At 42.0% G+C, this 14,635-nt stretch overlaps 2 protein-coding genes across 3 annotated transcripts; one reads left to right on the forward strand and one right to left on the reverse strand.

Moving 5' to 3' along the window:
* Positions 1-81: 81 nt before the first annotated feature.
* Positions 82-7,671, forward strand: TRMT61B (tRNA methyltransferase 61B). 2 transcript variants are annotated; one of them, XM_042889488.1, is made up of 7 exons: positions 82-646; positions 727-829; positions 3,138-3,328; positions 4,319-4,410; positions 4,914-5,152; positions 5,613-5,693; positions 6,332-7,671. In XM_042889488.1, the coding sequence occupies exons 1-7, from the start codon at positions 113-115 to the stop codon at positions 6,472-6,474; spliced, it is 1,383 nt and encodes a 460-aa protein (XP_042745422.1). In that variant the 5' UTR covers positions 82-112; the 3' UTR covers positions 6,475-7,671. The 2 variants fall into 2 exon arrangements, with proteins under 2 accessions (XP_042745422.1, XP_042745429.1); XM_042889495.1 differs by lacking the exon at positions 6,332-7,671 and having other exon boundaries at positions 5,613-5,949.
* SPDYA (speedy/RINGO cell cycle regulator family member A) lies at positions 7,084-11,073 on the reverse strand. The gene is made up of 6 exons (XM_042875195.1): positions 11,013-11,073; positions 10,454-10,694; positions 10,168-10,226; positions 9,829-9,914; positions 8,440-8,611; positions 7,084-7,398 (listed from the first exon to the last, which is right to left on the reverse strand). The coding sequence occupies exons 1-6, from the start codon at positions 11,040-11,042 to the stop codon at positions 7,084-7,086; spliced, it is 903 nt and encodes a 300-aa protein (XP_042731129.1). The 5' UTR covers positions 11,043-11,073.
* Between the last annotated feature and the right edge of the window lie 3,562 nt (positions 11,074-14,635).

Genomic DNA, 14,635 nt, shown 5'->3' on the forward strand with positions numbered 1-14,635 from the left:
CGCGTGCTCGCTCCGCGCGCGTGCGCCGCGCTCCCCGTGACGCGACCGGGATGGCGCCATCACAGCGCGCCGCCTGCGGGATGGCGTCATCACAGAGCGCGTCGCCTGCAGGATGGTGGCTCCCGCCCGGCTCCTCCGGCGGGCCTTTTCCTCAGCGTCCGACGGGCGGAGGCGGAGGAGGGCGTGGGAGGCTTCGCTGTCGCCTTTGGAGAGAGTGAAGCGGCTGCTGCCGCCGGAGCAGGCTGCGGCGGTGGAGCGCTGCGCGGAGCCCCGCTCCTCGGCCTCCCCGCAGGCGCCTCCCGAGGAGAAAATGGCGGCGCCGAGCGCGGCGCCCACCGCAGCGCCTTCCCCGCAGGGACCTCGCGAGGAGAAAATGGCGGCGCGCCACAGCCCGCTCCGCGCGGGGGAGCTGGCGCTGGCGGAGCTGCGGAGGAAGCACAACGCGACGCTGAAGCTGCTGTGCCGCTTGGAGGCGGGCGCGGTGCTGAACTCGCACGGCGGGCTCCTGCCGCACCGGGACATCATTGGGCGGCTGCCCGGGCAGCTGCTGCGCTCCTCGGCCGGGGCGCGGCTGCTGCTGAGGCGGCCCTCGCTGGACGAGTACGTGCTGCTGATGCCGCGGGGACCCACCATCGCCTACCCCAAGGTACCGGCGGGACGGTCAGGGGGCCGGGGTGGGCCTCACCCTCGTTTCAAAGTAACGTGTCGTGACTTTGTCTCCCCTAGGATATCAGTGCTATGCTGATGATGATGGATGTCCACCCAGGAGACGTTGTGTTGGAGAGTGGCAGCGGGTCTGGTGCTCTGAGCTTGTTTCTGTCAAGAGCGGGTAAGGCTCTGCTCTTAGAAATGCAGCGCAATTATCAGAACTGTAGAATCACAAAGATTGAAAAGGACCCCTAAGATCATCGTGTCCAGCTACTGCCCCCACCGTGCCCACTGACCACATCCCTCAGTGCCACATCTAAGCATTTCCTGTCACCTCCAAGGGCAGTGGCTCCACCATCTCCCTGAACAGCCCGTGCCAATGCAAACCACTATTTCTGAGAAGTTTTTCCTAATACCAAGCCTGAACCACCCCTGGTGCAACCTGAGGCCATCACCACTTATCCTGTCACTTATCCTATCACTGTGACCTGGGAGAAGAGGCCAACCCCACCTCACTGCAACCTCCCTTCAGGCAGTTGTAGTGATCAGTAAGGTTTCCCCCTGAGCCTCCTCTTCTCCAGACCGGCCAATCCCAGTTCCTTTGGCTGCTCCCCATAATACTTGTGCTCTAGACCCTTCACAGCTTTGCTGCCCTTCTCTGGACACACTCCAGAGCCTCAATGTCTTTCTTGTAATAAGAGGCCCCTTGACGCTGAACACAGCACTCGAGTGTGACCTCACCAGTGCTGAGTACAGGAGGATGATCACCTCCCTGCTCCTGCTGGCTGCTCTATTTGATACAACCCAGGATGTCATTGGCCGCCTTGCCCACATGCTCACACTGACAGCTAACATCCCCAGATCCTTTTCCAGCCACTCTCCCCCAAACCTGTAGCAGTTTATGGGGTTGTTGTGACCAAAGTGCATGACCCAGTACATGGCCTTGTTGAAGCTCATAGATTGCCATCAGCCCAACAATCCAGCCTACCCACATCCTGCTGTAAGGCCTTTCCATCTTCAGGCTGTTCAGTGCTTCCTTATGTTGTTTTTAAGCTGATCAAACAGTTGCAGTCAACTCTTAAAAGTTCTGCAGCACTTTTAACATTCACATAAACTCTGCTGACTTAAAGGAAGCCTGTGCCTGGCCCTATGCAAGAACTATACTTTGACTGTATTTTGAGGGTTGTTGTATAAAGAGTCACCCTCCTGAAAGATAAGGTTTAGTTCTCATTACTGCTGGGTTTCTAGTGCACCAAGCCTTCCTCCAGACTCCTTCCTTTCTCAGTTTCCGTTTCCCCACTTTGTTGAGTGACGTGAATAATGAAAATGTTTGTGTTGTTTGTTTTTTCAAGCAATGAACTAGCCTGGTCTGACTTAGATTTCATTGCTCTAGAAGGTAGAGAGCTGTTGCACTCAGTCGAACTGTCGTGCCTTTTCACTTGTGCTTGTAAAGGATTTAATGCTATTATCAACTGTCTTGGGAAGGCAATCTGGCAGAAGGCTGTTTTTCCTCTTTTTGTAGACTGCAGGTTTAGTTTCTTGCCATTTCAGTTTCCTGTCCTGTTCCCTGCACGGTCAGGAGCTGGTAGCTGCAGAGGGGAATTGGCAGGTAAATGGGGCTGGGGCAGGATGTGGGCAGAGCTGCCCCTCTTGGCTGCACCCCACAGTAGTTTAGTTTTCCTGGAGTCCATCTGTTTTGTAGTTGTTTGAGGTGAAACAACCTGTTTTCTTTGCTTTTCTGAAAGGATTCACGGGATCAAATAGATGAAGAAAGGAGCCTGCTGGCTCAGAATAGCTTAAAAAGTCATGGTGAGCTGTTCCTTGTGGAAAGCTGTCTTTGCCCAATAAAAGTAGCGAGGAGTAAGAAGTTAATGGGATGGTAGTGTTGAGAAAAGAGAATCATACAAGCACAGAATAATACAGCAATGTACACACTGCTGTCTTTGCCTGGAAAGCCTGATAACACTTCCTCTATGAAGAATGTTGTGAATTGGACTCATAGTGAAGATTTCAAGATAGTAAGTTTATAATAAGGCAGTTATGGTTATAAAGTACACTTGTAAAGCTTGTCCATGGGGTGAGGTCAGTGAGCAGGCCTTGGGATTTTTCCTAGCCTTTGCTGAATTCTAAAGGAAAAGGTGGGGGGAGAACAGCAAACCTTTGTTTAAAAAAATAGTAATAATTTAATACCATTGCTTTCAAATCTGCTTTATGGTATCTAAGAGTAGCAAACTGCATTGCAGCTTTCTTAGCTGCTCCCTGGTAGCTGTAGCAGAGGAATCAAGGGTTCACAAGGCTGCAGGTACTCAAGTCATCTTTTCCTGCAGAGAGTTACTTTGCAGGAAGACGTTACGTATGTGCTTATTTCCTAAAATGAATTGGAGATCCTGAGGCATATTTCTTGTCACTTACATCACTATCTTTTTTCTAAATTACTCAGTATGGATGGGAAAATAGTACATCTCGTATTTTGTTGTTGTTGTTTTAAGTTGGGCCCGAGGGACGTGTTATCAGCTATGAAATCAGAGATGACCATCACAACTTAGCAAAGAAGAACTACAGGCATTGGCGCACAACGTGGAAAATAGGACATATGGAGGAGTGGCCAGATAACGTGGATTTCATTCTTAAAGACATCTCAAGAGCTGCTGAGGATATGAAATCTTTAACATTTGATGCAGTAAGTCCAAATAATCTATACGTGACATAAATCAACAGTTGTTTTCTGTGTGACTTGAAAACTCAGGTGCTGTCACTTGCAGTGGGATTCCCAAATCTAACTTAACACCAGCTAGCAGATGATCCTGATTTTTTTTTTGCACCAGGTTCCATCTACATTTTCCCAAATGAAAGAGTCAAGCTGCAGTAACAGAAGAATAGCAAGATCTTGTTCTTGCCTTGTAAGGACATACTTATCTGCTTTGATTTTGGAGAAATGCAGAAATTCTTGTATATGAGTAAGGCATAATATTTTAAGCATTAAATTTAAAGAAATTACACAAGCTTATTGAAAATATGAATATGTAAACACTTGGCTATCAGCTGCACAGAATACAGAATGTTTCTAAAAAGACAAACTAATTACATTAATACTCCAAATGACAATGTGGGAATAGGGTTTAAGTGAAGAAACAGAATAGCTAGCATTAAAATACATGATCTTTAAAAACTTTAAATGCAACAGTCCACAGGAAGGATCAGATACTGCATTTCTCACTGTTTTACAATTTGAATAGATTTCTACCAAAAAGAAATAAAGGATGGGTAACTGAGACTGAAGTTTTCTAAACCTTGAAACCAGCAGCAAACTACACCTTTAGACCGTAGCCTGATCATTTCATCACACAGATGCATTTGAGCTTGTTAACATTTACAAACAAGATATCCAAAGGTGTTAGTAAATGCAGCTTTAATAACATTACAGAGTTTAATTAGTAGGAGGTTTAATGTTAGTACAGGACTGCCTTGCTGGTGGCACAGAACTTCCTGCGGTAATAGAAATTCAGGTGGAAATGGCATGGGCTTGTTTTTATAGATTGGGGAACTCAGGTTTCTCTAAGCTGTTCAGGAGCATTAATACAACTGCCTTGCTGTAGCATGCATCAATTTTCCATACATAAATGTTGTTTTTCAAGTATTGTTATAACAGAAAAACATAATTCTCTTGCAGATAGTTCTGGATATGCTTAACCCTCAATCTGCTCTACCTGTTGTACACCCCAGTCTTAAAGAGGGTGGTGTGTGTGCTGTGTATTTAGCTAAGTAAGTATTTACTTCTGGCACTTCAACATTTATACAGGCATCACCTGAAATTGTTGGTAAACCATGCTCTCCTAAAATACCCATCCAACTCTAATGGAAGTAACATATATATATATATATATATATATATATATATATATATGTATGTATGTATATATATATATATGTCATATATATATATATATATATGCCTTTGTTGTTGTTGTTGCATTTTTCATTTATTTCCTTTTTTAGGAGTTGCACTCGGTATAAATCACACTTGTCTACATCCTTTGGTTCCTTCAGAACACTTACTGTGATCACTGAGAGGTTTTAGTTAATGACATCCTCAAAATAACTATTGTGTTCAATTCAGTAGTCGAGTTGCTAGTTCCTTTATCCTAAAATGGAAGGATGTGCAAAAAACCCTAAGGTAAAGAATATGGCAAAGGCAATAGAACTAAGTCTATAATACTGATTGGAGTTCTCAAAATATTCCTTTATCCTTTGCATTTCTTCAAAAGCATCACACAGGTTATAGACCTTTTAGACAGAATACGGACATGCAGGCTCCCTTTCTCCTGTGAAAAGATCGTTGAGGTAACTCATAGAAATTGGTTGGTGCTCCCTGCTAAAATCAAGAACTGCAAATCAAGCCAAAGAGTGGAAACTCAAGAAGATATCGAGGAAGATCCTCAACAGAAAGAATGTGATGAAATCCAAACTCTGGATCAAATAGTTCTTAACGAAGGTGAAGGCGATGGTAAGAATAGTATTGTTAGTAAGATTGTTAGTGCAGTTTTGACAACCCAAAGGTCAAAATCCGGGCTAAACAGAAAATAAATGACAATCTGCAAATACAGAACGACTGTCCTTCCTGACTGTTTTGAAATTTTTAAACAAAATTCAGTCCTTTTGCTGAGGATCGTGATGGGCTGAAGGATTCCCTATGGAAATGCTACCCGTATGCCCTGTATTCAATTTATACTGTCTTAGCAAGTAAAATATATATATATATATATATACCTTATATAAATATATGGCTGATATGGGGTTGTGAAATTCAGTGTAGAGCAGAGAGGTCTGAAAGTACTGATAGATGACAACAAAGCACTTTAAGAGTGGGATAAAGAAAATGAATGTGCATCGGTAGCTGCAGTCTGAGGGGTGCATGTTCTCAAACCTGTTGGAAAGAATTATACAAAAAGATGTACTTCTCACAGAGTCATTTCCTGATGATGCTGAAACACACTGCTCAGCACCTTACGTTGCGAGACCATCGCGTTGGCAGGACGCTCATTCAGGTGAGATACTTGAAAAAATGCTTTTATTGTAAATTTTAAAATATTTTCAAAAATAACAACTTCTATACTAGCACTTGACATATTACTATATCACAAGATCATGAAACTTATAATAAACTAGAAATTCAATAGAAATTGTAATAAACTAATAAACTAATTCTGATAAACTAATTATGATAAACTAATTATGATAAACTAATTATGATAAACTAGAAATTCAATATTAAAAACTTGAAATTGAATATTGAAATAGTAACTAGTTTTGTTTTTCAATTAGCATTCCTCACCAAGCTGAGAAAGTTTCGACCACCACTTTCTTGATGCTGCTGCTGTTAGCTGCTAACCTGAGGTTGTATCAGAATAAAGAGTTACAAAATAGCTATGTTTTGCAAGTTTTGTAACTTCTAAGTAATTCCTGCTTTGATTTCTACTGCCTATCAAACTCCTAAATCCTACTTGCTATTTAAAGGGAAATGTTTTAACAGTCATCGTGTATGGCACGGCAGTGCAACACCAATTGTTCGGCAAAGCACAGCCTCTGTTTCTTTGTTCAGTGCATTTCATTCTTCATTCATTGTAAACCAATCCATGGAGTTGTCTTGGTTCCAGGTATTGTCTCTTCTCCTTTTGCTGGACAGGCTCTGACAGTCTACCAGAAATCAGGAGGGGGAAGAAAATTGGTAAGAAAACTTCTGAGATGCTAGTGAAGCAGCTTCCAACTTGGCTACATACCAACTGGTTGCTATTGGGTTCTGTAAGAATAGTGTTTGCACAACTGTAATGGAAACTGAAATTCACTGAACTTGTTCTTTAGATAAAAGCTGTGCTCGTTTCTAAGAAAAGATACCAGTTGTTGATAAGAATAGCTTTTTTTCCAGAAACTATGCTGAGATCTGCCATGGTATTTATTAGCTTTGCTATGAGGTACTCAAATGGTCAAATCAGACACAGAGCTGGAACTTGAAGGTTAATTAATTGAAACTCTAACCCTTAATAAGGAAGTAATAAATAATTAATACTAAGAACACTGCAATATGTCTTTGCAGAACAGGGGCCTTAGCACAGGAAGTTTACATCTCAGAGGTTCCACTCTCAACTGTAATGAAAGATTAGACATAACTGCTCTGAGTATCAGAGGCTTCTCATGTAAAGGCTCAGGAGACAGCTTTGAGTAGTTCGCTATGTAAAGATTCTATTCTATAAAACAGTTTTTGCAATAAACTCCTATATTCTTTTCCATACATGCCCCAACTCTGAAAGAGTATCTTGCATAAATTCTGTCAGAGACAGAGCTGCACTTAAAGGAGACAGATCATCGTACCACACCAAGGATAAAGCGGTCCTTACTGTGGTTTAAAGGGCAAACACAGCCTCAGTTGCCTAAACTAATTCAAAAATATTTGCGGTATTTAACCATACCTTGGGCAGAAGCAGGAGAGTCAACTAGCATTTTTTCAATTGCAAAGGTGTCCTTCGAATCCTGGGATGAACATAACTCTTCTAAACTGCTAGCAGATGAGGAGGAAGATGACAATCCCAGTCGTACAAATCTTCCTTTGTTACCACAGACGTAACAGGGGATAGGAGAATTATTAGGTCCTCGTGGCAGCAGAATTTTATCTTTGTTGTAGTTCCTTATGGCTCCACTGTGGTACACAGAGCGTTCTCGCTGCCAGATGTAATGTGTTGGAGCAATAGCCATTACCTAGCAGAGCAACCATTCCATCAGAAGTGAAAATAACTGGCAAACATACAGCTGAGAACAAGGGATCCAATTCACATATAACAAAATTAAGACTAGAGAAGAGGTACCTTGTCTGCATCAGTCTCACTAGTTTTGCTAACGCAGGCGAGAATAAGTGGACTGGTTGTATTCAGATGTTTAAATGTGATAAGTAAAGCATCACAAATGCCAGGTTATGCTTTATTTGTTGGACTGAAGTTGTTGTCTTTTACTATTAAACATAAACTAGATGGATCTTCTGGCTCACAAAGTCATTAAACTCACAACAACCAAGTTGGTACGGCGTGCTCTGAAGCACACTCCACTCTTGCCTCATTGCTTGTATTTTTCCCATAAGCATCTCATCCCATTCCCAGAACAGATTTTCTTTTCCACCAGCTGTAGTAAACATTATGTTCTTCAAACATAGCAGGGCTTTTTCAGACAGACAGATGTCATCTGGAAAGCAAGGAATGCCTTTTACCCCCCAGTATGTTTGAAAAATGGAGGTTGTAACAACACATTAACAAAGCATGTTAAAAGCATGTCCTTTCTTTTTCGAAATAAAGTGAAAAACCATTGCCTTACCAAGTCTATTAAAGTTACATTGTTAACTTTTAAGAGAGTAAAATTTCACCTGCGGTGCTACTTAAAGGTTTCACTTTGTGTACAAACTCGAAATTTGTAAAGCAAAGATGCATACAAAAATATTTCCGCAGTGAATGATGTTTAGCAGCTAATAATATACTTTAAGCAAAATTATTTGCACAAAGCAGAAAGATTCTTGTCCTTAGAGCTTGAAACTGTAGCATAACAAAATATTCTAGTTTACCTTAAAACCATTATTTCAAAGATTGTATTTTGAATGCAGAAGAAAAAAAACTGATGAAGGAAAAGCTCCACCTTTTCCTTCCTGTGGCTCATCTACTCACTTTAGGGAAGAAGTTGTTAGCGTGGAGCTATACTGTTAATTGGTATTAATTGTTGTAGTTTCAGTATCTACGGTATTAAAACTGTCCCTACCTCTTCACAGCAACGTCTGCTTACAATAGCCCTGTAGTCAATTCTACTCCACAGATGATCCCTTAACTTTAAGAAATCAGGAAAGAGCATTCTCCAGTTATTTCCCAGAGCCCATGGGAAAATCTCATACTTTGATTCTTCATTCTCTTCTTCCACTGTATTTGCCAGATACCTTGAAATATATATATGTTTGTGTCTGTTATTCAATCTCAAATTGTCATATGAATGTGAGTTCTAACACTAAGAGACATATTAGTTATTTTTCCTAATATTCTAAGGAAAAAAATTTCTAATAAAGCAGTCTTCTTTCCAGATAACAATATGTTCTCAGTCAGAAAGTTTTCCATGTATCTTTTAGATAAATATAAATTTATGGTAAGCTATTATTGAAACACTTTACCCAAGAGCCTCCTAAATAAATAGGTATGTAAGAATTCATATATCCTGACAGCTTTCACCTAATTTTAGTTTAATAACCCGTACAAATCATACCTGAAAAAATTACTACTTTTAGTCTCCTCACTTGCAAGACTGCAAGTCTTCTCTCTAGTCCCAGCCCCGTGAGACCCTTTGGCCCTTTCTAGTCCTCTATCAGTTCTGGGACTGCTTTTTCTCCCATCATAGAAGCCAGACAACTTTCTCCTCCTTGATCTATGGATGTTCACGGCAAAAGAAACAGCCACCTTTCTCCCTGCACTGGTGTGCAAATCAGAGCAGCTTCTATTATAGGAAAAGATTACCTGTGCTCTGTAACTATGAAACAAAGTACTGAATCTGTCAGTATGCTATATTTTCTTGGCCAAATACGGAGGTATATAGGCTCAATAAAGGCTTCATCATTGCAGGTTCATCATTGCACCTCTGTTTCAATGTATAGGAATTTTTGTAAGTATTCAGGAAAGCGATTCTCAGAAATTACTTAGCTATGTTTTTACTGTTGACTCAAATCATCTTGTCAGAAACTTTATTAGTAAGTTGTGCATCATTATGAATCCTTTCAGAGCAAATGACTTGAAAGCTTGCAAAATATTAAATGGGGTCTTATAAGAGAAACATAATACATTTCTATCTCTTATCTATCGTCCTGCATTTATTTTATTGCATATTTATTTTAATCCATACAAAGATCAGAGATTGAGAGTTCTGTAGGCAGAGGTCCATGCTATAAATTACAGTACCAATGCAAACATCCCTGCTACTCAAGTTGGAAATCAGGAAAACAACGTTCAATTTGCACTAACTATATATGATGTGAAGATCACGTTTCTTTGCTTCATACAGAACCCGAACAACTACAAACTGGTTACGATGTCTTACTGTGTATCAGAATCATCAAAAAGCAACAAACTAATGCCAAAATTTTGTTAATAATTATTTAAGAATACTTACAGAGCAAGAAAGAAATTGAGTCTGGTATGCTCATGTATTGTGAAGTTAGCCCTCTTGAAGTAAACGAATGTCATTGCCAAAAGATACTGTTGTAAAATGTGAAGCGTTACATTCATTATTAAGCATTAATACATTATTTCAATATAACAGTACAGAAAACTCTTAGAATGTTTGTCTCACACCAAAGTGCCTTATCAACAAAGAAAGCATAAATTGGGTTTTCTCAAAGCCTCCATAAAAACGTATTAGGAAAAAAAATACAAGTGGTATTCTTACTGTAGTATCAAGTGATTAGCAGCAGACTTTCACTCAAGATAGATTAGCATTAACTACATTTACCTTGTCTGCAATTTTGCAGCAACTGTCCATCCATAGGAAGTCTTGAATTAGATCATCATCTACAACAAAGATGCTTGTCAGCAGGTCAGTTTACAAATACAGCCTCCCTGTACTTTAATTTAAGCATTAAACATACACTGGAATTTAACAACAATAAAACACGTTTAACCTAAGGCACGGCTGTTAGCATCTATATCAACAGCATCCCCAAATTATCTCCGAGTTTAGAAAACAGACTTGAAGAGCTTCCTACAGTTCAGTCAATCGGTATCTAATAGCGACCTACCAAAGAGTTTAAAGAAAGCTGTCATCTCCTGGCGCTGAATAACAAGGCCCGGTGGCTTTAGCTGTCCGCAGGTACCATTACGAACACGTTTCTCACAGTTTCCTAGCCTCTTTCGGGAAGAACGCCGATTCGGTCTGACCACCTTTTTCTGCTGCTGGGCTCTGATGGCGTTGGGCTTCAGGTGGGCAGCAGGAGGTGTGTCACGCACCAGGCTGTGCCACATGGTGGCGAGCCAAGGTCCCTGCAGGGAAGGACTTGGTTAACTAGAAGAACGGGCACTGAGCAGCGCTGCCGTGCTTTGTTCACACCACACGTCTTCAGCGGAGCCGGCCTGCCCGCCGATGCTGAGATGAGCTGTATTGCTGCTGAGCCGGGCAGCTGGCTTTCCTTTAGCTCGTTTGTAACCGCAAACGCGGGGATGCCAAGAGAAGCGCGAGGAAAGCTGTCTTTCATCGGGAGAAAGCGACTTTACTCCTCCAGCAGGGCCTACGCAGAGGGGAGGCTGTCCGAGGCAGGCTCACAGCAGCCCACTGAGTAAGAACTCAGCCGACACACTTACGATAAGGCTCACGAGAGCCAGCAACATCATTCGCCTCCCGCGCAGCGAGCGCTTCAGACACACCGACCGCCCCTCGCAGCGACCCGCCCGCTCCTCAGCGAACCGCCTTTCACGCCACGCCCCAGCGCGAGACGGCGTCCTTGGCAGCCAATCGGAGCGCGGGAGGCTGCCGCTTCAGCCAATCAAGCGGCGAGGCATTCTTAACTTCCCCACCCGCCGACAGCCCTGGGCGGAGCCTGTCCAGCCAATCAGACGAGGGCACGGCTGTTGCTTGGCAGGCGGCGGTTGCGCCGCGGTGAGATGCCGCTGTCTCGCAGCGATGTGTGGAGCTGTTGCTCTTCCCTCTCTAATAAGCTGTACCCTCTATAATAAGCTATTCTGAAACCAGCTGCCTGCTGTCTAGCAACGTTGTAAAAGCATCCCTCTGTTTTAACACGACACCTTTAGCTAAAGAAACACAATACTGAAAAGACACGACTAGGCTTATCATCACAGAAAGGCAGGGCTCCACACGAGGCCAAACTGCCTCACACCAGGAGTAGACTGGGATGCAACAGGCAGATGTCCAGATACTCCCCTTCATCCTCCTTTTCCAGCACCTCAGTATAATTTATGTCTATCCAAGGACAAGCAGATGTTCAGACTGGCCAGTGCTGAGTGAACAAATGTTGTGATTTTGGCACCTATAAATTACTAATGATAGACGTTCTACTGAGCATGCATCAGTGGAGAACGTTCAGCTAGAGAGGAAGATCACTGGATGAAGTAAAAGGCATCAGTTGGACTGGTCGTGATGCTAAAAGATGCTAAATAGTAGAAAAGACCATGGAATAGAAGAGTGGGAACTTCATAAATCACTACCTGAGATAGACACGTGTATGGTAATTATCCCAAGGGAAACTGATGAATATGTGCTATCTGCGGAAACATAACCAACTCTGAGTCGGTCTCTACTGGGTACATGGTAAGAAGTTATTTAACAGGGTAAAAACAAGGAAACAAAACTTTATCAGGTTGTAGATCCTGCGTACGGTACAGAGGACCTAACTGGTTCTCAGCCTGGCATATCATTAACTACAGCGTCCAGGAGTTCGTTTAACAGTTCATCCAAGCGTATCTGAAAGGAAGTCCTTAGTTCTCTGATTTGCAAGTAGCTCAGTGAACATCAGGGGGCACTGTTTCACTTAAAACAGAAACAACGCAGCACTTCTGTTTTCCTACCTAGGCTTAATTCTGAGTCCTTCCTAGAGGAAGAGGTTAGATCAGCTGAGCTATCTTCGTCTCTACCTGTTGTTTCAGTGCTTTTCTCTATAGATAATGATTAAGATCTGTGTTTGAATTTTCACGGGATCTTATTTTTGAAAAATAAAGAAGATCGTATTCATGCAGTGGAACTCAATTACGTGACACAGGGTTACATAGCTACTCAGTAGCTAGGTCCAAAAAGGTGAAGGGAAGGCAGTTTACTTACTTTAAATTACAAAATAACAATTAAGGAGTTTTCAGTGAATGAGTTATTTACATATAGATTAATAAGTACGGCAGAAAAAAAAAAATGTACAGGAGGAAAACAAATGCCTTTGACATCCAGTATCCTTTTAATGGGGTTTTGTTGCTTGAGAAAGATAAAAGTCCCACTGGAAGAACACCTGGTCTATCTCTTCTCAGGAGGTCAGGAAGATGGTTCTTCTAAGTACACATCACTGTTCACAATAAAATACGCATTTTTCCAATGATAGAATTTTCTTATTGCCGAGTATGAGATGAGAGGAAAAAAAAAAAAGAACAGTTCTCTTCCTTGTAGATAGGACTCCTGGCCTTGACAGAGGAACCCAGCCTCAGTCAAACATGTTGTAGATGAAATGAAACATGCAGAATGAGAACTCTGTTCCTAAAGACATGTAGGGAAATGCAAGCATTCATCTCAAAATGAAACCCTGGCCATATTTCTTTTAGAATATACGCTGTAGTAAAGCACATGGGTGTCAGAAAATTTAAAAAGAAACAGATACACGACCTGAATCCACATCTCTCACTAGTAACCTGTTTCTTTATGTGGGAAGGGAGAGTAAGGATTTAGAGGAGTTGCATGAAATAGCACATCACTGCAGCACTCAAGTTCCTGGACTAGGGCCACACACGTAACAGCCTGAATATGGCTTACCTGTTTGGTACTCTAACCAGCAGCTAATGATGTGAGAAAGAAGCCTTCATGATAAATCCCTGCTGTCAACAAATGCTACCGTGGGATTAAAATTAAAATGCTCTAGTGCCACTTAAGTGAATGTCAGTGATGGATGGACGGACATGGAAATTGTTGTCTGCTTTGCTTACCTGAAAAGAACTTCTAAGCATTCATCAGGGTTTTCTAATACATAAGGCTAAGAATAGCTCTGGTTGCTCTTGAGAGCTGAGAAATTCAGAAACTATATTTAAAAAATCATTTGGAAATAAGGCAGTGAGTAAGAAATGTACTGCCTAGACTAAAACAACAAATGGCAGAAGAATGTCGAGGTCACCAGCAAATCCAGTGCGTGTCTAAACACGCAGCTTCTGAACAGCCAGGTGCTCCATAACAGCACATCTAGATTAAATACTGGGGACATAAGTCTGAACTTGCTGTTCACTTCTACTTCTATAATAGATGGATATATCCTGTATGAACCTAACCCACTCAAATCAGTGGAAGCATTTAAGATTTAAGGATTGGCTGTTCTGTGCTGGTTATAAAATGAAACAAAATAGTCTTACCTCAAGAGTTCCAATTAATTGCCAAAATAAACAGGTGACACTATGCTAGGTCTTCACCATAGTGTCACAGCAAAGCTAATGAGGAACCAACGCTGTGTCTCTCAACATCAGCAGCTCCCACCTCTTAAGTGCGTGTTTGCTTTAAGGGGAAAGGATGTGAGGTGTGCAGTACTCTATATAGTGATTTTTTTTTAACCTCCTGATGTCTCTCACAACATTTTAGCAGCCACTGGAAGTTGGGTATTTGCACGTTAGTGAGCATTTAATAAGCATGGGTATTCATTACCCAGTTGCGCTCTTGCAGTTTCTTCATCCTGTATTGTGCAAAGAGCCCTAATGAACCAGACTGCTCTGTGCTGTCATGACCTACAGCCATTTCTTCCAGCTGCAGAGCAGCAGGCTTCCCAAGACACAGGTGCAGGAGCAAGGAGCAGATGTGTTGACCAAGCCCCAGAGCTCCCAGCATACTGCGCATGTGGAGACTACTCACATTTGCAGTGGACAATGTAAACACTTCAGTCTGTAGGTATTCCCTCTTTCCTCTCAGGAACAACAAGCAAACACCAGACTTCAAAGATCCTACCAATGAAAACATAGCTGAACCAATACAACTTCCAGAGCTTTTACTTAAATAAAGTAAAATGTTTATATAAAATCATGCCAGCTGAAAATTTCCCATTCACGTCTAGTGAACAGCAACACGCATGCACAGTCTCATTAATGTTAATATATATGTGCACCGTAATACACAATATTGTGGCACATATGGGCAACTTACTATCCAGTAAATAAATCTATCTTTTTATCTAGGGAAATAACACACATAACAAGTTTGGTGCCTTCAAAACAATGCCCTAGTATTTTTCTGAAGG

Source organism: Lagopus leucura, unplaced genomic scaffold (genome assembly GCF_019238085.1).
Source record: "Lagopus leucura isolate 7727_CA_CO unplaced genomic scaffold, USGS_WTPT01 Super-Scaffold_73, whole genome shotgun sequence".
NCBI classification, from domain to species: Eukaryota; Metazoa; Chordata; class Aves; order Galliformes; family Phasianidae; genus Lagopus; species Lagopus leucura.